Consider the following 23,446-nt stretch of genomic DNA (forward strand, 5'->3'; position numbering starts at 1 on the left):
ACGACACTAATTTAATGAAAACTAGATTGAAAATCACTTCGTTACTAGGGAAATAATAAACAAACAAGCTTCATTTGGAGTTTTCAAATTGTTCTGAATCACTTAAATCTGGTCTAGTAACCTTTGATAATACCGTACACCCCCGCTAATTTCAACGGTACTTCATGCAAACCATCGGGGTTCATTTTTAATTTGAACTTATAGTCGCCCTACGAACAACAAAAAATCGTGCTTCTGGTTACCCTTTGGCTGTTTTGTTTTGATTCTGCGTTCCGTTCCACAGCGTTCCATTTCACTTTACTCCGTTCCATGAGCTGAATGACGTTTGAACCATTTTTAATCTGAACGATGTGCAAATTAGCGGGGTACACATTAAAAAGTCAGATTAAATGTGGTCAAACCAACGAGGGTATCCGGTATTCATATCGCCATATGGAGAGAAAATTGGGAACAAAAAACCAACAGGAACACATCGAGATAATATCTATGGATATGGAGATATCGAGTTAAGGCCCAAGTAAAAATGGCGCAAAAGTCAAAACTGAAAAAGCAGTTTTCTCTTTTTAAATATACAAATCAAAGAAAATAAAAACACACAGCTCTTTTATTTGCCAAATAAAAAGGCTATGTGTTTTTATTTTCATCAATTTGTTGTTTTAAAAGGAGAAAACTGCTTTTTCAATTCTGAATCCTGTGCCATTTTGTCTTGCGCCGAGGAGGATATCGAGATATGGAGAGAGAAATCGTATGCAGAATGAAGGGACCGAAGTAATCATCGACATTGGGACAGATATCGAGATGTAGAACATCGAGATTTGGAGAGTCGCTTGTATTTATAAGTGATGTTGTGGTAATATTAAATGTTTTAGGAAAACGGCATACTGTATGATTTTTTTTTTTTTTTTCAAATTACTAGCACATGATTTATGATAACAAGTGAATATATCTTTTTTTTTTCTTGGCATTAACGTCCTCACTGGGGCAGAGCCTGCTTCTCAGCTTAGTGTTCTTTTGAGCACTTCCACAGTTATTAAATGAAAGCTTGTTTTGCCAAATTTGCCATTTTTGCATTCGTATATCGTGTAGCAGGTACGGTTATACTCTATGCCCAGGGAAGTCAAAGAAATTTCCATTACGAAAAGATCCTGGACCGACCGGGAATCGAATTCAGACACCTTCAGCATGGATTTGCTTTGTAGTTGCGGACTCTAACCACTCGGCTAAGGAAGGTAAACATATGGGCATTTTATTCTCGTTGTTTTGAATGTTTGCGACTACTTTTCGATACACTTCTTAGGCACAGCTGAACGCGGAAAACATACACGCACACGAGAGATGGACAGATGATGGCGAGGGAAATGAATAGGGAAATTGCCGAGGAAGAGACACTTTGAAGTTCGGACACAAGAAGACGACCAAACCCAATCTGATGGCCGAGACGAAACGAGTGAGAGAAAACGAAACACACTGAACGAGGCGAGAAAAAAAACAGTTCAAAGTAATTAGTGAAGGACGGTTTTGAGATGGGATTTTTTGTCTGTGCTAAACTTACCATTTAGACGGGCATTTTCCGGCCCTCGTTCCCGCAGCTGCGAAGTGGCACTCAGCTTGGCGGTCTCCAACAGCGGCTCGTTGCAGTTGTACTCGGAGTAGGAGTCTTTTTGGTAGTATTCTGAGGGAAAATAAATACAGTTAAGGATTAAAGGGTGAATACTCGGATTCGGTTTCATCGGATAAATTGTTGCTTCCGCTGTCTGTCTGTGATGGATTGATTCAATGGTAACTTTTTGGTAATACAGTAAACTCTCCTTTACTAGATATTACGTATCTCGATATCGTGTTCGAGAACCATAGTAGAAGTTGATTTTCATGGCTACCTCGATGGTCCCTTGGATCGCAGTTGCCCTGGTTTTGTGTTCTATAACGTAACTCGATGGTCCCTTCAATATCGAGTTATGACTTATGAAGAGTCGATTGTATTTAGTTTTGCAGCACTGTTCAATTGGGTCCTAAAATTTTAAATGAAATCTTGTTTTTATTTAATAACACGAAAAAGCATGTAACTGTAACTACTTTAGCAATTTTTCCCGCTCAAATAATGGCTATATCATGTTTAAACTTTAATTTAAAAATTTGGTCCATAAATGAACCTTGACACTTTTAATCATATTTGACGTTCGCTTAGTCGACAAAAACACCACAGGGGTTTTAGATCGACCACTGGGGTTGTTCCTATCTGACATTTCGTAAGGGACACGGAAAACAAAATACACCCAAAATTTGAGTTTAAGCCAAAGGATGTGACAAAATCTAAAAAATGTTTTTTGGGCTTAAACCAACGAAAAACATTAGAAAATTGAGTAAACATGTGTTTTTGGCCTCAACTTAAGCGTTTGGCACTAAAATTGGGACAGGGCTTTAGGACCCTATTGCTAGACTTCTGTTTCTGTTCGGGATGAACCACTGCGACCAGTTTTCTTTGATCTTTTGTGGTATACTCGTGTCCTTTGTTTAGTGCATGTCTATTGAGAAATAATGAAGTAGTCGTTTTTTATACAAATATCATTCTTTACCATTTTGCATAGAGCCTCTTTAGAAAAATATACCGCTATTTATACCTTTTGGGGAAAACAGTTTGTCACCATTAAACTCTCAAAAGCGCGCCCCTTAATCAGCTTCGGCCACTAAGCTGGTTGAATGATACTGATTTTGACCATACATCGGTACTCTAGCGTATCAAATTATTGCTTCTACTTATAAGGTTCAAAGTCGTTTTTTGAAACTGTGAACAGGTTTCATCGCATGAGACATTCAGATTCCTTGAAACAAAAAGCTTATTTTAGAAGTTAAGAGGTCTGCTACTCCACTGATTCGGAATCGTTTCCCTCCTAGATATCGAAAGATAAACTCTTGAACTTGGAAAGAAATTGTCTCATGCGTTGAAACCAACCTCAGATGCTGATTGAGCCATTTTTCCACTTCGACCTCCTCATCATCTAGAACAAATAGGCGGGTCTTAGTGGCTTGTTACTCTCTTATACTCTTCCGACCGTAACTTATAAGTATTCACAAGAACAGATACAGCAAGAGTACAATTTGGTAGATCTTACCCCGTAACGCACCTCGAAAAGGTGATCTACCCGCGTTACGGGAAAATTGCTAGTTTTGAAAAAATGTGTAAAATTTCGAGATTTAATCTAGATGAGCTACATTACAATTCATACTGAAAACCAAATTTCTTGGTTACCATGACAACCAGCTTCTCAAAGATAATATGTTCCATTAATCGATAGTACCATAAGTCGATGATATTTTCCAAACCGGCAATACAAATACAATATTTCAACAATCAAAATCCCACTGATAACTCATTCAATTGTTTTTTTTTTCGTGATGCTATTGATACATTAGAGTTGGGTTATAATTAAACAAAATGAAAACTTCTTTTATCCCACGAAAACATACAAAACTGTACTGTAAAGCTATTCTGTCTCATGGCAGAGTTAAATATTGGAGAACTTAATCTTGACACTTCCTGAAATAGACTCAATCAAAAAAAATATCATAACAGATATCACCATTATGAATTCGTTTTCTATCATGAGCATCAAAATGATTATTAATTTTGATTTTGTTTTGTGTAAATAATGTCGCAACACGACAAATAACTAATATAGATTCAATAATTGATTAGCAAATAACTAAATAAGTTTGGTAAAATGCCGTCAAAATTTGTTATTATTCTGTTTATTTTCATACAATATTTTGATCTCATTGTTTGTTGTGATTGTTGTTAACTCGATCAGAATATTACCATGTTGATTTATCATATACGATGATATCACAACGTCTAAAATAGTTTTCGATTAGGGAATGTGTACCAGTTATGACCATTGTGGTTCCCTATTTGGCCATATGTGAAATTTTGATAACTTTCACATTTTAAATCTTTTTGAATGTTTCAACATCAAGATATATCTTAAATCTAACTACTACAACACACAAAAGTTTTCAAATTTTTAGGACATTAAAGTAATCAAGTATGGCGAAATAGGGAACCACTATGTGCATAACGGTGATTTTAATCAACGCAACATTGATTCTACATTCAAAATTACATTCTATGCTGACGATATGAAATTTTATTTGGAAATAAAAACTGCATAGGACAACATACTTTTAAACATGAAATACAAATCTCCCACACGTGGTGTCAGAAAAGCCTACTACAACTGAATGTAAAGAAAATGTAACTTTATATCTTTTAACAGGAAAAGAAGCATTCCTAATATAACAATAACTTTAGGCAATCAAAATGTTGCAAAATGTAATAGAATCAGAAACTTAGGCATAATTTTAGATTCAAAACTGACTTTCATTTATCACTATAACACTATGATAAATAAAGCTGATAATATTTTAGGTTTCATTGAACGCTTCGCTTATAACTTCAATGATCCATACACAATAAAAACATTGTTTATTGCATATGTTAGATCAATACTTGAATATTGCAGCATAATTTGGTCACATTTTTCAACAGTACATGAAGAAAGGATAGAGTCGGTGCAAAAACAATTTTTATTATATGCTCTTCGCAAATTAGGTTGGACCGGATTTCCATTACCATCTTACAAAGCTAGATGTATGTTGAATGATATTCAAACACTAAGAATATGCAATGATTTCATTTATGAACGATATTGTTTCTCATAAATTTGATTCGCCAGAATTATTATCTAATTTAAACTTTTATTTACCATCCAGACGTTTACACCATCGAGAACTATTTGCAATCAACTATCACCGTACTAATTATGCAAAATTTGGGCCAATGAACCAAATGATGACTACTTATAATAAACATTACAATTCAATCGACTTAACTTGGTCCGAAGCGAAGCTTAACCAATACTTCCGCACATTATCTTAAGAAGGAAAACTAGGTAATTGAATGTATTGGAGAAACTAGGGCATAAGAAACTCTCTGTAACAGTCTACAAACATGGTTGACGACAATAAATAAATAAATAAACTGGTACACCTACCCTACTTTACATTTCCTGCTCGGCTAGAGTTCTCAAAGCTTCCCATTGGAATAGGGTGATCATCTCCCGGAGATTCGAAATCAAGACATTTTGCAGTTTTCATAACTTTTATGTAAGTTCCATTTTGTCTCAAATTCCGATCATAACTCATATTCCGAACAGCAACGATCCAGAAGTTTTTTTTTATTTTTAATGTTGAAGACTTGTAATGTTAAAGAATGGATTGTCCTATGAACAAATTTGAGTGATTTTCTTTAGAACCCATGATTTGAAGATCAGTGTTTGGAACATTTGAATTTTGAGACGGCAAAACGGTATTTTAAGACTGTGATCTGTTATTACAGTCGCCTCTCCACAACACGATATCGAAGGGACCATCGAGATAGAGAGAGAGATCGAGGTATAGAACAAATTTTTAATGCATACTAGATTGAAAATCACTCCGTTACTAGGAAAATTGAAAACAAACAAACGTCATTTTGTCTTTGCAAATTGTTTTGTATTCTTAAAATCTAGTCTAGTAACCTTCGATAATGGGCATATCGACATACGGGGAGGAAATTGGGAATGAAAATCACATCGAGATAGGGAGATATCGAGATAAGGAGCTATGAAGAGTGAAAATGTATGCAGAATGAAGGGACCGAACAAATCATCGACATAGGGAGAAATATCGAGATGTAGAACATCGGGATGTGGAGAGTCGACTGTAATAACAAATGAAGGAGACATCTATTCTTCTATTGAAGTAAAAATATATTAGTTATTTGAACTCAAGTCCATCACTTGAAAATATTTGTCACATCTCTTGGAAGGTTTCAAAAAAATTCTAATAATAGAATAAAAAGTAAAGTATTAATTCTAATATTTTAGTTTTCTTTCAAAAACACTGGGTTGTTTTGACTACGTAACAATACTGATACTAGCGTTAAACCGTAAATGGAGGACTTTGTTTTGTTTTCAATCATAAAGCTCTTCAGCTGTTGTAATAATCTACCATCAAAAATGAAAATAAAAAACGGCGCATTCACTCATAATCCAGGTGCTGTGCAACCTCCATACATCTCAACAAAAAGACATAAATCATTCATTAGGCGCCATCAACTACCATTCGGCTACTATGTTAGACAGCTGAGCAATCGAAAATTTTAAAACCATTTCCATCGCCTACTTTACGCACTGTTCCTCACTCAATCCAAGACTGCAGACTTTTCCACTCGTCAAACATTTGAGTAGGGAGCGCGTGGAAAACGCCCAAGTGTGTCAATATAAGTAGGGCTGAACCAAACCAATTGTATGCTATGCGGTTTTGAAACATTCACCCAAATGTATCATATTTGCTCTCAAGTCAAAATCCTACGGGAGTGCGTCGAGCAGAACAACGATTATGAAGGGAGAGATATAGTGCACCTAGTCGTAAGAAATGACACCAGGAAATTAAAGATGGTGTATAAGGTTTCTACGTGCTTATTTGTAATAACCGCATTCGGTAGTTGCAGCTCAGTGGTTCCCACTACTCAAAAATATATATTAAAGTTCAAGTTAAATTAAAGATTTTCAATTTTACAATCAGCCTTCATGCCAAACACTGTCGAATTAGGAGCAAGACTAGTAGAAAAGCCTACAATTTTTTTTTGAATCAAACAAAATTGGTTATACGGTAAAAATTGATGAGTCCATATCGGAATCCGAACTGTTCATTGGCAAAAATTGAATTTTCATTAATCTGGACCATCATTCTGTTCAAAAGCTGCTGATTGGACGATAGCTTAAGCTTCTGCATGATTTGGAAGAAACCTTAGCATTTTTCAATTCGTCAGAAACTTTTTACAAGAATTTTAACATTTTTCATGTTTTCTACAAAGTTGTTAGATATCTTAAAACACCTGTTTATGCTGAACATAGCAAAACTCTATCTCTTAAAATAAAGAAGTTATCGACCGATTTATATTTTATAATGCTTATTTGTTTGATAACAAAAACGCATGAGAATACTCTTATAGACAAAAGTTTATATCAACTGCCGGTTGAGAATATATTGTATTTTCATAATTTGTAAGGGTTGTCTGCGCCATTTTGCACCGGAAGCTGGTTTAGGAGCCTTCACTGTAATTGATTAATATCTTTGTTATTTTAAAAGCTAGCGTGATAAATTGTTTAGCAAAAACATGTGTTTCTGCATGACGAACAACTATGTCGGAAACAAAAACAATTCCAAAAATCTTGGAAATAAGTTATGATAAAATCTCAAAAAGTATAAGAGATAGAAAAATCGTGTCTTCGACAAAGTTGTTTCCAGGGTTGCGATGGATCTTCTTCGTGAACAATGATCGACGCATCTTCGCGATCCAACATTCGCCAAAATTCATTTTTCATTTTTGCGTCACGAAGAGCATCGCAAAAAGCGAACGGATGCAACGTCGAAGAAGCAAAATGAACACACCGATAAGTGGTTCGCGAAGCCTTTCTCCTCGTAGGATTCATTTATCCACGTGCTGTTCATTCTCGTGATTCATTGCAAGGTTGCTTCTTCTCGTAAAGTCAAGCAAACACTCCACGCTAAGCCAGCTCCACGCAGCGCATGTGTTAAAACTACACAGAATGAGGCAACCAATGCAGAACTGGCTGACTGAGTGAAAATTTTGAGTAGGTCGCACTAATTCTGTGAGTTGCCGACGTTTTCGCCTTCGGCTGTCCGAGATCGATGGAAAGGGAACTGTCAATGATATCCCGCGTGGCAGCAAACAGCTGGCCGTTGGTAAGATGGGGAGTTTTCTGAGATGTTTTCTAGCGAAAAGCCGGAAGGTGGTCGCAAATGCGAAAGTTTTTTCCCCATTTGCTTCCGCTTCGGCTATTCAAATGAAAAAAATCTCTGAAAATCTTTAAAATTGGAATGTTTTATTTTTGTTTTCAGAAGCAAAACAAAAATGGAAACGAATTCCGCATTCCAAGCGTTCCTCCTCTGTGCGCAATTCACTCATTCAGTTTTGTTTACCACCGTTTGCACAAAATTGTGTACAGCCCCTTTGTACAGAATCTGTGCTGCACGAAAAGAGGCCAATTTTGTGCGCTCGGCACTCATTTTTGAGCGGTGCAAATTTAGCGTGATTGTTGCAAGCCCACATGAAGATGATCGAAATGAATATTTTTCTGTTCTTCGCGAAGAGCAGGCGGCGTGGATCGTACCGTTCACATTACCAAGCGATGGAAAATCACCCGATGATAGCGTCGGGAGAAACAGCGATCCGAAAACGAAACACGAACGAATGAAGCGCCCGAACGGTTGTTTGTGTTTATTCGCAGATTCTGTTTTGATGCCTACGAAAATTCATCGTGCCTCGCGTTTCCGATCGTTGTTCAGCAACATTGGTTGTTTCAAATTGCTACTTCTACAACTCTGCCTATGTCTACCCGAACGTTATAAAACAATAGTGTTTCTACCTCACTGCTAGGTGGTTTAATCACTAAACATTTTGCATCGAAAGATGCGCTTCAGTATAGGTACCGAGAAACTTCTCCGAAGTCCGAACATACTCTATATCGCTAAAATCAACGGTTTGGAGGCTGTTCAAAAAGCGCATGAAATCGACAGTGGAGTGGGTTGAATTCACCGCCTCAATATGCACTGAACATTGGGAACCTCTTAAGGAGGGTTTAGTAGGATACTGCAATTGCCTTTGATAAATCCCTCACCGTAGCGATTAAATACATACATGCGAATTGTTACTTTCTTCCGCCTAACTGGCCCTTGGATAGGGCAACCGCTTCCAGGCAAAATGGGCCGCACCGGACCGGATCCTACAGCAGAAATGCAGAGGGTTCGGCGGTACTCGACAAAGTAAGCCGACACAAAGCAACAGCAAGGCAAGGAGGGGACGACAGATCCGAAAATATTGTGATTTTTATTGGCTTTTTCCCTCATTTCCAGTGTGCCTACCGTTTTCCGAGCTCGTAAACAAAATCGATAATGAATGCAAACAGAGAGTTAAGGGTGTCCATTCAGTTTGCCGCTCGTAAATCTTTCCCATGTGATTAGAAATTGATTTCAGAACGGTTGTTCATTGAAACCTCACTAGTGCACTGTCGTTGCAGTTGCTGATGGGACAGATAAACAATCACATTATTTTAACAAAAGTGACAGCAGCCATGAAAGAGGAAATTCATCGACACGAATGACCAGGCTATTAAAAGTCAATTTTCCTGTGCTGATGATTCCTCCCCCTGGTTATTGGTTTCATCTAGTTGTAAGCGAGCATCATTTTCAAAAGGGATGACTTGATACTCATTTCACGCTCGAAATGTTTTCCGAAAAACTCGCCTCTAAGGAAGCCATAATGCTCCGGTCAAGAACGTTTATAATTGGCATTTCAAATTTAAAACCGTTTAAAGTGCACCGTTCAAAATCGCACCCGCACTTCTTTCGAACGTCATTGGCCGATACGTAAATCTCGGTCTTTGCTGCCGAAATCTGCTGGTTCCGGTTGTTGCTTTAGGTTATAGCTCAAAATTTGTCAGAAGACAAACATGAACCATACGGCGTTCGCGCGTGCTGGTGAAATTTGATCCCATTTAATCGCATCGCTTGGCCGCCCGCGCTTTGGTCGCTAATGCTTCTAACGCAACCACGTGTGAAACAAAATAAAAAAGGACGATCCAGAGTAGGCATATGCCCGCATGGATCATATTAAGAAGTGTTGGCGCCTTTTCGGCGGATGTATTTTCCGGTGCTAGGGTAGGGCATATCCGATTTTCGTGAAAACGCACTGTTTTAGGACTGTGATTTGTCAACAAATTGCCTATTTGCCCTTGTAAATGGATGTGCAGAATATTGGGTTTCAGTAGGTGGAAGTTCAATCGACATCGATTGCAGAACAATTTTGTTACTTTTCAAAGATACAACAGTCCGAATGATTTAGTATATGCTAAGAATTAGAAACCCCAAACTGTTTTCATCAAAGTTTAAAATATGAAAACGTTCAACGACTTTTTTGTTTTCAAATCAAGTGCTTACTAGGCAAATTTATAAAATATATCTGTCATGATGAACTTTTTGAAGAATCATTGTACTGCCGTTAAACGCATAATTGTCCCATGTGACTTATTGTGCATTTTGACTTTTTGTCATCAAACAATTAATTTTACGTATAGTTTTAGAAAACACTTACCAAAAATAAACTTTGTTCGGAAACTTAATGAAAAGCAAGCCAAGTCAATTTGTCCCATTGTTGAATTTCCACGCTTAACTGTCCCACTACTGTATTTCTACGCATAACTGTCACACTATACTATTCGCTGAGCTGATCTCGAACAAAATATTTAGTTGTCAGTTTTGAATTAGCTGGTATTTGGGAAAATCGTTTTGAACATCTTCTTACGTGGGCTTTACATCCCAGGTGGAACACAACCTGTTTAATGTGTTTGTATTGTCGGGATGCATTCATTATTCATGCGAGCCTGACGTCAAAATTGATTGAAATTTTCAATATCAAAATATGATTCCACATATGTTTTTCAATGAATTTCAGTTGAATTTTCAGGGTCAATCACAAAATTCTTCTAGTTTTTGGAACCGCTTGCCACACTGGCTTGCCACATATCATTTTTCATGAATTTGCAAATCAAGTCTAAAGGTAGTTCAAATAAATTTGAATGACTTGACGACATGTCGGATTATTCCGGATTCCCGGTTCCCTGGGGGAAATGGCTTCTAAACTGTCGGTTCTGAAACCTAGCTGGCAACATCAAACTTCTAAAATTCCCAAATCAAGGCTACATAAGGGTAATTCAAAGGTTCTTGGATGACTTGATAACATGCCAGGTTGGTTTGGATAACCAGTTTCCCAGAGGAATTGGCCATTATATTGGCAGTCCTGAGACCTATCTTGCGACATATTAAACTTGATGAAGTTAAGAAGTTAAAGTCAAGTTAAAAAAAGAATAGTTCAAAAGGTTTTGGATGACCTGATCACATACTGGGTTATTCCGCATAATTGGCTCTTTGATGCAAGTGGCAAACATGTTGATGGTTCTAAAACTTAATTTGCGATGTATCAAATATCATGATTTTGCAAACATAGTCCAAAGAAATGTCAAAACATGTGAAGATTTGTGTCGTGAATTTTGAGTTAAATATTTATTCCGCAGAATAACGTTGAATTCGCAGACGAGTTTCTGTCGAGCCTGCAGCTGGAAGAGTCAATATAGGATTTTTTACATCTTATAAACTCTCTTACTTACTCATCCACTCTTTCTTTCACTAACTCATACATTTTCTCATTATAGCACATAAAGAAAACTTTGCTTTCCATCTCAAACTATAAAATCGTATTTCTTCACTTCCCCACACGTGGCTCCGTTTGGCACATGTCACTTGAGCCTTCATTAGGTGCCTAAACCTAGTCTTGAGGATATACGTCCTCTACATTCGGTACAATCTATACGTAAGAACGGTCATCTACAGCAGTGTGCTTAGCATATAAATGGTCACTACTATCAGTGGGACTGTTATGCGTAGAAATTCATTAAAAACTCCGCATTTCTAGGCATAACAGTCCCACTTTGAATTTCGTAGCTAAATTTTCTTCATTCCCATAATACAAACTCTTGACTCTAATAAACACGCTATTCTTTATACTGTTGTAAAGATTTTAATTTAATTTACCACACACCTAGTCAATACGAGGCCTAAATGTGTTAAAATCTTTAAACGCGTTTATCTTGATTGCATATTCTGGAACATGGGACAATTATGCGTATAACGGCAGTGTAGTCCACACAACAATCAGACTTCTGCCATAACTCGTTGAAAGCTTTCATCAACAATCCGCAACGGATCTTGCGAGCAATTTTAAAATTGTTATAAAACTCAAAAACTACTATTTTTTTAAACAAATCTATCCAACAATTCGTGAGTTAATCTTTTCAGTGACACCTTCTGCAATGTGTTTACAGTAATATTTTCAGCTATTTTCCTGAGCGTCAATCTGCGAATCCGGAAGTTTATCCAAGGATTATGATAAAATTTCTTCAAAATATTTACAAGGCTTTTCTCTATAAACTACCCAAGTAACATTTTTAGTTTTTTCATTTACTACAAGCTGTTGTTACCACCATATCGTTAAAACACATTTTAGAACTTAATAGTCTTTATAACCTTAATAAACCTTTGATAAAACTCCGTTAAGCCCGAAAAGGCCCACACTACAGGAGGTTGTTAAGACTATACCTTAAAACTGTTTCTAAACTTCTTAGTTTTGTATCGTATGAATACATCTACCCTTGTAGTATGCTATAAAACATTCATAAGAGCTATTGTATAGCCTTATTGAGCTCAACTAGCGGTATTAAATCTTTTACGATATCCTAATACACGGAATAAAACCAATGTTAAGAGCTTATGATTGAACAAACATCAACCAATAAGTTGTTTATAAACCATAACCTTTTTTTGATATTTAAACCGTCATGATGTCTGCCGACTCATAATAATCAATAAAAATAATCATTTTTTGCGTGGCAGAAAATTTCCTTACGATCGCGTGAAATTCCTGCCAATAAAAATTTACTGGTGGAATGAAATAAAATTTTTCGATTTACAGCAACGCGCCACAGTTACGACATCATTATTGGCTATCTAATATTTTACTCTATTCAATTTTCAGAATGATTTCATGCTGATCTCAATCATAAATTGATTGCATATTGTAATTATCAATCCGAAACGGCGACAATAAAAATGGATTCCATCCAGTTAAATCTTGCTGGTCTTGTCTGGGATAGTTTAAGATCAATTGGTGATTATTCTGAACAATATAATCATTCATAAACGCTTTTGATCTTAAGAACCCGTGCGCAAAACCGTCACTGGCTAAAATATTCTTAAATCAGAATATTTGTTCTGCACTAAGACAAATAGGTTTTTTGGGAGCCTTGACTTAAACTTAATGCACTCAGGAAAGCTAGTGCTGTCAAAAAGGTAAACAAATCAGAAGATTCAGTTTTGTGATGCAATTCATTTTATTAAATTTGTGCCGTTATGCATCTAACTGTTTTATTGGACTGGTTTGTTATAATTAAGCCCGCCGTGCTCGATTCGTTGTATTGATGCAGAAAACGGTAAGTGATAAGTGCCTGAAAAATGAAAGTTTTTTTCGTGTAGCTCAGCTGTTGTGTGCAGCATAGTTGTCCCACTAGATCGGGAAGTTCAGGCAAGCATGGGAACAATATGCTTTATTTGGTAGTCTGTTAGTTCTTCGAGAGGAATATTTGTCATTTCTGTGTTTGCGTCCTGATTAATCCATAATTCACGACATGATTATCATTATCAACATAATGATATTGATAACCACACGCAGACTGCATTCCAATAACATGCATCAGACAGTTGAGATTTAAGAAGGCTTTAACATGACTTAGTGTAGTCTTAGAAGTTTTACCCATGCCTTGACAAGACAAGCAAGATGAGGTTTTATGTTTAAGTTTTAATAGACACTACACAGCTCCTTCAAAATTCAATTTATTATCAACAAATGTGACCAGCATATAAGTTTTAACGGTAGCTCTTGTAGATATCTACAAAGCATTTAAAAGTGGGTTTACCCGAAAAGAACCTTTGGCACTTTGCAATGCTTTATTAAATCTGTTAGGGATGAATACATCTCTAATAAAACCTCCATAAATAACATCTAAGATCGAAGAGCACTGAAATTGTTACTTGGGTACTCCATCTTTGTAATTCAGAATGAACTTTCTTCAAAACACAAGGAAATATTAAATATTTTTTTAGAAAATCTAAAAAAACTGTGAAGTATACCCACGAGTTCTAAGACGACGCCTACAAGGAACTTTATATATATATATATATATATATATATATATATATATATATATATATATATATATATATATATATATATATATATATATATATATATATATATATATATATATATATATATATATATATATATTTGTTATGACATTTATTCACGTAATACTTTCTAGACTAATTAAAAAAAAGCCATAATTACAGCTGGAAATTCCTCTTAGTATTATTTTCTTGAGTTTCTCGCAAAGGTCATTCAGCTTATTTATCATATTTCTTCAGAAAATGCGTCTTATAACTTTTAGGAATTATAGTTATATAACTGTCTTGAGATCCTGTCATAAATAACTCAAAAAAAACTCATCCAGAAGTCTTTTGAAAAACTCGTAAATTTTACTTAATAAATTCTCGATGAAATGCTAGAACTCATCAAAAAATTATCTAGAGTTTCCTCTGAGTACTCCTTTCTCCATAGAGACACTGAATCCTCCAGAAATTCTTATAGATATCCTCTATCATTCTGACAGATTTTAAATCAAACTGAATTCACAGAGATCAGAGATCTCAGAAATGCCACCAGAAATTGCTAATAGCGTCGGAAAATTGTTAAAGTAATTTTCCAAAATATCGCTCAGGAATTTCAATAAGAACATCCTTAGGCATCAAGCAATCCTCTTGGTAGAGGAATCCAGAGAAAAACCTTCAGAGAGTATTTTTTTAATTATTCCTTCTTGAATACTACCGAAAAAAAACTCCAGAAATTTGTCTAAAACAAGTTTAAGGTATTGCCCTGGTAACTCCTTCCGGAATGGTTTCTGCGATTCCAGTAAGCAGAATACATAAAACAATTGATACATACCGCATTTTGTTTTTCGAAGGATTAGCCCCTGGATCTGTCTGAAAAAAATCTTAATAGGAATAGGCTACTCTCAAAACTTTAAGATGGATTTTAAAGTTTTTAAGATATTCTCCAGTCCTCTTCAGGTATTCTTCCAGCTGCTATATTTTAATAATAATTTCAGGGATGTTTTCATCTAGTTCTACCTTCAAGTGTCACTACTGGGATTAATTCAAGTATACTCTGTAAAACACTTCCAAGAATTTGTGTACGAAATATTCAAGAAATTGTTTTTTTTCCTTTTCAAACTCATAAAAAAACCTCTCATTAGTAAAACTGTTATACACATACTTTGCGGACTTCTTGCACAATGTTTGAGACAATCTTGTAATATTTGCGAAAAATCCAATAACCCAAGTAACAATTTCAATCCTTTTTATCTTATATTTTATTTATGATTATTGATTATTGATTATTGAGAAGAGCTAAAAGTTCTTTCCAGTAAAAACCACTTTAAATTGCTTTGTAGATAATTATACGTGCTTCTGTTAAAACTTATTTGCCGGCCAAATTTGTTGATAATGATTTGTATTTTGAAGTAGCTGTATAGTGTCTATTGAAACCTATACTTAAAACCTCATCTTTTTTTTCCTTACAAAGCCATCGAAAACTCCCAAGACTGCACTAATTCATGTTAAAGTCTTCTTAAATCTCAACTGTCTGATGCATTTTGTTGGAATGCAGTCGGCGTGTGGTTATTAATATCGTTATGTCGATAATGATAAATATGTAAATAATTATGAGTTGATCAAACTCCTAAATAAAATGATATACATTTCTCTCTGACTACCGTGTGTAGCATATTTTTTCCATGCTTGGCTGAACTTCCCGTTCTAGGGGGACAACAAAGCTGTACACAACAGCTGAACTACACGAAACAATTTAATTCATTCCAGTAAAAACATAATTAGATACATAACGGAACGAATTTACTACAAGTGCATCTCAAAATCAAATCTTCCAATTTGTTAACCTTTTTGATAGAACTAGCTTTCCTGAGTGCAAAGTTTAGGCCAAGGCTCCCAAAAAAACCTTTTTATCTCAGTGCAGAACATATAATCTGATTTAAGAATATAAGAGCCAGTGAAGAATTTTGCGCAAGGATTAAAACCTCTCATGTATGATTGTATTGTATGGAATTATCACCAATTGAGCTTTAATAAATACAATATGCGTGAGAAATTTCAGTTGAGATGAGCTTGAAATCATTCTGAAAATGGAACGGAATAACATATCAGATAGGCATGTGTCGCGTTGTTGGAAATCGAAAAATGTTGTGTCATTCCACCAGTTAATTTTCTTTGGCATGAATTTCACGAGATTGTACGGAAATTTACTGCCAAGCAAAAAATAATTATTTCAATTTATTATCATGTGTCGGCAGACATCATGATGGCTTCAATATTATAAAAAAGGTTATGATTTATAAACAACTCGTTCGCCGATGTTTGTTCAATCATCAGCTCTTAACATTAGTTTTATTCTGTGTTTTAGGATATTGCAAAAGATTTAATACCGCTAGTTGAGCTCAATGATTTACAGTCAGTGACATAAGTTAGTAACCAAATGCTGTTTTTCCATACAAAATGCCCAAATTTGGGCTGCTGTATCTCAGCTTCTGGTAGTCCGAATTGGCTGAAATTTGGATGACGAACTACAAATAACTTGAAATTTTGCTTGTAATGGAATGATTACATGGCAGTCATTTTGCGAAGAGTTTCAGAGGGTTGTTCAAAGACAAAAGTAAGTAATCGAGAGACTTTTTAATTTAATTCGAAAACGGTAAGTCGTGGAAAGTTGGTGTGTTCTGCAAATTTGTGTGACTTCAGAAATTGAACAACTTTGTAGAACAGACCAACAACCCACAACTTACCGTTTTCGAATTGAATTAAAAAGTCTCTCGGTTACTTACTTTTGTCTTTGAACAACCCTCTAAAACTCTATGTAAAGTGACTGCAATGTAATGATTCCATTTCAAGCAAAATTTCAAGTTATTTGTAGTTCGTCATCCAAATTTCAGCCAATTCGGACTACCAGAAGCTGAGATACAGCACCCCAAACTTGGGCATTTTATATGGAAAAACAGCATTCGGTTACTAACTTATGTCACTGACTGTATGTATGTTTTATAGTACACTACAAGGGTAGATTTATTCATACTATACAAAACTAAGAAGTTTAGAAACGGTTTTAAGGTATAGTCTTAACAATCTCCTGTATGTAGGCTTTTTCGGGTTTGACGAAGTTTTATCAAAGGTATATAAGGGTTGTAAAGACTAATAAGTTCTCAAATGAGTTTTAACGATATATTTTTGGGAAGCAGTATTATTATTATTTTAAGGAATTTCTGTAGGAATTCATAGTGCCAAGTATCCATTGAAACAGCTGAATCATTTCTTCTATCAATATATTTCACCAGAAATTTCTCGTAGTAAATCTCCTGGGATTCTGTCTTGAATTTCATCAAGGCAGCCTTCAGAGAAACCACTGAGAATTGGGATTCCTCCAGAAATTCTTCCAGGCATTTTTAATGAAATTAAGCCAGAACATCCACTAGTAACTGCTAAAATGCCTTTCCATCAGAATTTTTGCAAGGAATTTGAAAGAATTCTTTCACAAATTTTAAGTGCTTGAATCAAACCCATCATAATAAACTTTCATAAAAGCTTGATTGTCTTTATTTATGAAGTTTTCAGCCGAACGCTGGTCTACCTCTCCGTTCATAAAGGTTGAAGAAGGTAAACATGTTGAGTTGCAAGACATATAAAAATTGAGATGTATAAATAGCAACTCTCTAGCTATCTGGTCCAAAGGCGAGTACGTTTCCAAACTAACATGGACAGCTTAGCCAAAGACGAAATCTGCTTCGATTGTGTCTTAGGTGCAAAAATGTAACAAGAAATAATAACTAAATTTATTCGGCTCCGTAATGCTATTTGATACATGAGCCCCAAACAAAAACCGATAAAACATTCGTTTTTTTCTTTAAATCTTCTTAGTTTTGTAATGGATTTAAAGACTCACTAAATGTATTCTCATTATCTATCTGATCTGTCATTCACCTAGGATTTTTTCGAATAAGATATTAAAATTTGGTTGGAATTCATTTAATAAAGGTAGCACATATTTTTAGTGCTCCTCCGTACATTAAACTATAACAATTACTCTAAGCGCACAACTGTTAATAATTGCAGGGATTCCTCCACTAATTTACTCTTCGATTTCATCCTGAAATACAACATAGATTTATATAAGCGTAAATACTCTTAAAATTCATTTTGATACACATAAAGCAATTTAAGCAGATATCTCTCTCGCAATCCAATTAAAATTACATTTCAAATTTTTGCTATTTTTTGCAGATATTCTTTCTTAGAATTTCTTAATTTTTTTGGGATTTTAACAGATTTCTCTTAAAGTTACAGTGAGAGGCAAAATAAAGTGCCCACCTTACCAGTTTTCGAATTTCTCTCATTGATTTGGTTCAAATTAAAGTTAACACACCTAAATCTTTTGTGATATTTTATTTTTGATGTTCTTTTAAAGTTGCACTTACGAAATTTTGATAAAAAAAAGAATTTTACTTAAAGAAAAAGAAAATCAATTTGTATTGAAAAAAAAGTAGTGACAAAAATAAGTGCCCACTTCCTTCTTGGCCCCAGAAAAGATGATTTAAGAAAAATAAAAAGCAATTTAATAGTTAATGTGTCCTCCTTTGGCCTTAAGGACTTGCTGGAGGCTCTTCGGCATGCTTTTCACCAGGTTTTGTAGGTGTTGTGGATCTAGTTCTTCCCAGGCGCGCTCCAAGGCTTCAAAATAATTATTTTTGTTGGTAACACCAGTTTTTTCAACCCTGGCATCGAGAATCGCCCACAAATTCTCGATGGGGTTGAGGTCTGGGCTTTGTGGAGGCCATTCCAGCGGTTTAATCCGACAAGACCGGAAAAAAGACTTGGTCTTCTTTCCAGTATGCTTCGGGTCGTTGTTCTAGAGAAATATGAATTTCTCTTCAAGGCCCGTCTGGATCAGCGAAACCTCCAGATTTTCCAGCAAGATGTTAATGTAGGAATCTGCCATCATTATTCCGTCGATTTTCACGAGGTTTTCTACTCCACTCCATGAAAAACACCCCCAGACCATCACATTTCCTCCTCCATGCTTCACCGTTCCTTGGATGTGGTGCTCTGCATCACACACGAGCCCGCCGCTCTCGGTTAGACAGCTCGAGCTTCAGGAGCGCCACATCCAAGGAACGGTGACGCATGGAAGTGTGATGTGATGAAATGTGATGGTCTGGGGGTGTTTTTCATGGAGTGGAGTAGGAAGCGTCGTGAAAATCGACGGAATAATGACGGCAGATTCCTACATTAACATCTTGCTGGAAAATCTGGAGGTTTCGCTGATCCAGACGGGCCTTGAAGAGAAATTCATATTTCTCTAGAACAACGACCCGAAGCATACTGGAAAGAAGACCAAGTCTTTTTTCCGGTCTTGTCGGATTAAACCGCTGGAATGGCCTCCACAAAGCCCAGACCTCAACCCCATCGAGAATTTGTGGGCGATTCTCGATGCTAGGGTTGAAAAAACTGGTGTTACCAACAAAAATAATTATTTTGAAGCCTTGGAGCGCGCCTGGGAAGAACTAGATCCACAACACCTACAAAACCTGGTGAAAAGCATGCCGAAGAGCCTCCAGCAAGTCCTTAAGGCCAAAGGAGGACACATTAACTATTAAATTGCTTTTTATTTTTCTTAAATCATCTTTTCTGGGGCCAAGAAGGAAGTGGGCACTTATTTTTGTCACTACTTTTTTTTCAATACAAATTGATTTTCTTTTTCTTTAAGTAAAATTCTTTTTTTAATCAAAATTTCGTAAGTGCAACTTTAAAAGAACATCAAAAATAAAATATCACAAAAGATTTAGGTGTGTTAACTTTAATTTGAACCAAATCAATGAGAGAAATTCGAAAACTGGTAAGGTGGGCACTTTATTTTGCCTCTCACTGTAAAGCCAATGCTTGCGTTATTTTCCTGCATCAATGGTATAATTCTTCTAAATTTTTTTATAAATACCTCCACAGATTTCTTGAGAAGTTTTTGAAATATACGATAACATAATATGAGTGAAGAACTAGCCGAATGTGTTGAAATTCACGTTAATAAAGCCAATAAAAGAGACAACATTATATTTTACACGAATTCATTTCAACATTCCTTCATGTTTTCCTCCAGAAATTCATCTCTAGTGTCTATAACTTGTTACAAGAATAACTCGAAGATCCCATCTGAAACATCCACAAGAATATCTCATTTTTTTTGCGGAAAAAAGTTTCCAGGTTTTTCATGATATTTATGAAGGAGGAAATCAAGGATCGAAAAAATCGAAAAGGAAGCTTCTGAAGCAATTTATGATGGTATAATGAATATCTACAAGAATCATCGAAAGATCTCTTGGAGGAATCTGTGCAATAATTTTTGAATGAATTAAGATAGAAATTTATGTTCTGATTCTCTCGTTGAATTTAGTGAAATCTAAGTAACAATGGAAAGAATGTCTAAAAGAAGTATAGGAAAACATCTTGTAAAATTTGGACCTGAAAAAAGTCTCAGAGCATTCCTTGGCGAAATTTGTGTTATAATTAAGAGAGGAGTAAATGCTTCTACTGTACAGCATGAATGAAGAACTGAAAATGATCGGATTAATCTGATCAGTAATAAATAACGGCCAAATTTGATTGATGTTTAATTTGATGCTAATTGATGGCTCCATACTTTTAACAAGTGCCAACAATCTAGACATACATATACTTTGATGCTCTTTCGTAAATCGCTTTTTACGGAAGAAACTCAAAGCTCCTATGATATACCCAATACTTATCGAGAACACATTTTTATCAGGTATTGAAAAGTCCAAACACAACTCACCAAAGGATTCTTTTAGTTTCCGATAGTTCAAGAGCGACGCAATTTAACGAAAGGCACGCATCTCATGCAGCACGTCGTTGGAACCTTATAAAGTCGCAATGCCAAATAGCCTGAAAGTGGGCAATTGATTTACAATTGTGCCGATTTATGATTTTATAATATGATCATATGAAGCTTTTCGATCACAGACATCAAATAGTTGGTCTCAAATGAATCAATTGCATCAATTCGTGCCCTGCACGAATGGGAACCCTAAATCAAGTGCTAATCATGAAGACAGCAATTCATAGGTTGTCGACCAAAAGCAGTCAGCTCACCAAAACAAAAGTATTTGGCTACGGGATCGACTTGAGGTCCCATAACATTTTCTACGAAAATTCACATCCCGTAAGGGATGGTACACAAATTATGTCACGCTGAATTTCAACTTTTTTGACCCCCCCCCCTTTGTCATGTTTTTTGTATGAGTCCTCCAAAATTTTTGTAAGGCTTGTCACGCTTGGCCTGAACCCCTCCCCCCCCCCTCGGAGCGTGACGTAATTTGTGCATGACCCCTAAGGGCTAAAAGTGTGCCGTTTCTCTATTAAAAAAATGGAAAAGGTTACCAATCAGAAACACCAGCATGTAACGTATCGTTAGGTGTTGAGTAATTCGCTTAATTATGATTTTCTCTAAAAAAAATGTTTACATTGGTGCCCTTCTTAGGGCCTGTCCTTTTTTTTATTCAACATGAGGGTCTATAATTCAATGATTATTGATTTATGTAAATCATCGACATAGAAAATAGGCTTCATAGTTCTAACATTCATGTTTGATGTGTTTGAATGTTCAATTATTCTTCGAGATATGTATGACATAGAACTCTTTGATTGTTATCAATGCACAAGTCTTTCTGGTGTTCAACTTCTTCGAATCAAACCTATGGTTAACTACACGGTTTAAAATTTAAATTTGGTGTGTATCACATAAAAATACGAACATTATTTGTTTTGTTAGCTATTCTTAGCAAACAAAAAAAAAAACTTCAGCACAAGTACATCTAATCCAAAAGCTGCACGTGCATATCTTTTCGAAAGCTTAATCGATCCTAATACGCATCAGCTAGCATCATTAGAAAAAATGCCAAATTCACTTTCCCGCAGTACATATCACACTCTACCCCCAATACTACAAAGCAGTTAACGCCACGCGACCGACACGAAAAAATGTCCATAAATCAAATGGTTTGAACTTGAGTGTATTTCTCTTTCAACTTTTCTCCGGTATTGCATCAACCAAGCAGTTTTGCTTGCAAGAATTGTGCTGACCGGCGTATCGATTTTCCGGACCCGGAAAATCCCCTGTTCCGTAAGAAACGAGCACTCACACAGCGAAACACTATTCACCTCTTACGATGATAGTGGAGTTCATACTTTCTGATAATGCCCAGCATCCTCCGGTTGACGCAATGCGCAGTTCTACTGCACTTTCGACACAGCATCAGTTATAGATCGCACCGGTAGTGTCTGGCCATGCCAGACACCGGCCACGTGTATGGCATCAAAAGAAATAGCTTTCATAACATCGACCACTTTTCAGCAGTCCATTTAAATGTCATTAGACACATTCTGCTCATTCTTTTCGGTTTTCGTCTTCATGTTTTGACGGTTGACGGTGCAGTTAAGGAGTGGCTCTCTTCATTATCACCCGCCTCGACAGGTTGACTCATCCATCGACCGCAACGGTTATTCATGTGTACGCTACGCTCTATAGCTGACGGAGCTCGTTTGCCTCCTCTTTTGCTGCCTCCTCCCATTCTTCTCCATCTTGGATGAATAGTAGGCCTTGCTGACTATCTACTGTTGAAAGTGATTGCTTGGATTTTTGATATTTAGAGGAATAGCTCGCCTTCTTTGATTTATATTGACATTTTAGTCAATAAATGATTCTCTTGCATTACAAATGCTGAATAAGGCATTTAAGCTGGGATTTGTTTGATTAATTCATGACATCACACTTCGTCACCACTACCGCTGAAGTATAGAAACTTCACACCAAGGTGTTTCGTAATAAATAAAGCTTTGACTCGTACACGCAGATAATAGCCTGCCACAGAAGGGGGTACACACCCATTTTCCCGAGGGCACGTTCCAGTCACGCGAGTTGATAAGATAACCGCTCCTCGATGAGTTCTTATCAACCTCGGTCATATTTACAAACAATTCCATTCAAGTGGTTCGCCAAAAATTGCTACAACAAAAAATCACGCCAACAAAAGGAACGGTGGTTGTTCAGTCGGGAATGCCACCACCATCACAGACAGACTCACGGAGAGAGGGCAGGGCTGGGCCCTCGCCCGATTTCACTGCTTCTGATGACGAATTTCTAACCTGCAATCGCTGGCCGCATCCCGCTGCCGAGGCATAATGCTAACACAAATCCTAACACTAGATGCATCTTGGATCACTTGTTCTCTAATTTTACGCGATACACATTTGGCCGCAGTGACTGGAGACGGTTTGGCCAAATTCCTTCTGGATGCAACTTTAAGAATTAAAAATAAAGCACTCTGCCACTGCCTGCCCCGACTATACGTGAAACACACGCACACTACAATTGTACGGTACACACTCGCGCACTCACACCACTCCGAATTTCCCTCTGTGGAATGTGTGTTGTGGCGCTACCGAAACACAGCGCTTAGATCCCTATAGTAGGCGCGTCGTAGTCAATGAAGACACTTCTTACCGCCGCGGCGTCCGATCTCAAACT

The 23,446-nt window shown here is 36.4% G+C and overlaps 1 protein-coding gene across 4 annotated transcripts in view; it reads right to left on the reverse strand.

Moving 5' to 3' along the window:
- Nucleotides 1-23,446, reverse strand: part of LOC5566352 (neurexin-4) — a 79,377-nt gene extending 55,931 nt beyond the window's left edge. For all 4 annotated transcript variants that reach the window (XM_021841078.1, XM_021841076.1, XM_021841077.1 and 1 more), the window contains exons 1-2: nucleotides 23,065-23,446; nucleotides 1,553-1,672 (exon numbers count right to left, since the gene is read on the reverse strand). In XM_021841078.1, the coding sequence (XP_021696770.1) occupies nucleotides 1,553-1,672; nucleotides 23,065-23,131 (187 nt within the window). In that variant the 5' untranslated portion in view covers nucleotides 23,132-23,446. The remainder of the gene's footprint in view (nucleotides 1-1,552; nucleotides 1,673-23,064) is intronic.

This window comes from Aedes aegypti, chromosome 2, assembly GCF_002204515.2.
Source record: "Aedes aegypti strain LVP_AGWG chromosome 2, AaegL5.0 Primary Assembly, whole genome shotgun sequence".
In the NCBI taxonomy this organism is placed as follows: Eukaryota; Metazoa; Arthropoda; class Insecta; order Diptera; family Culicidae; genus Aedes; species Aedes aegypti.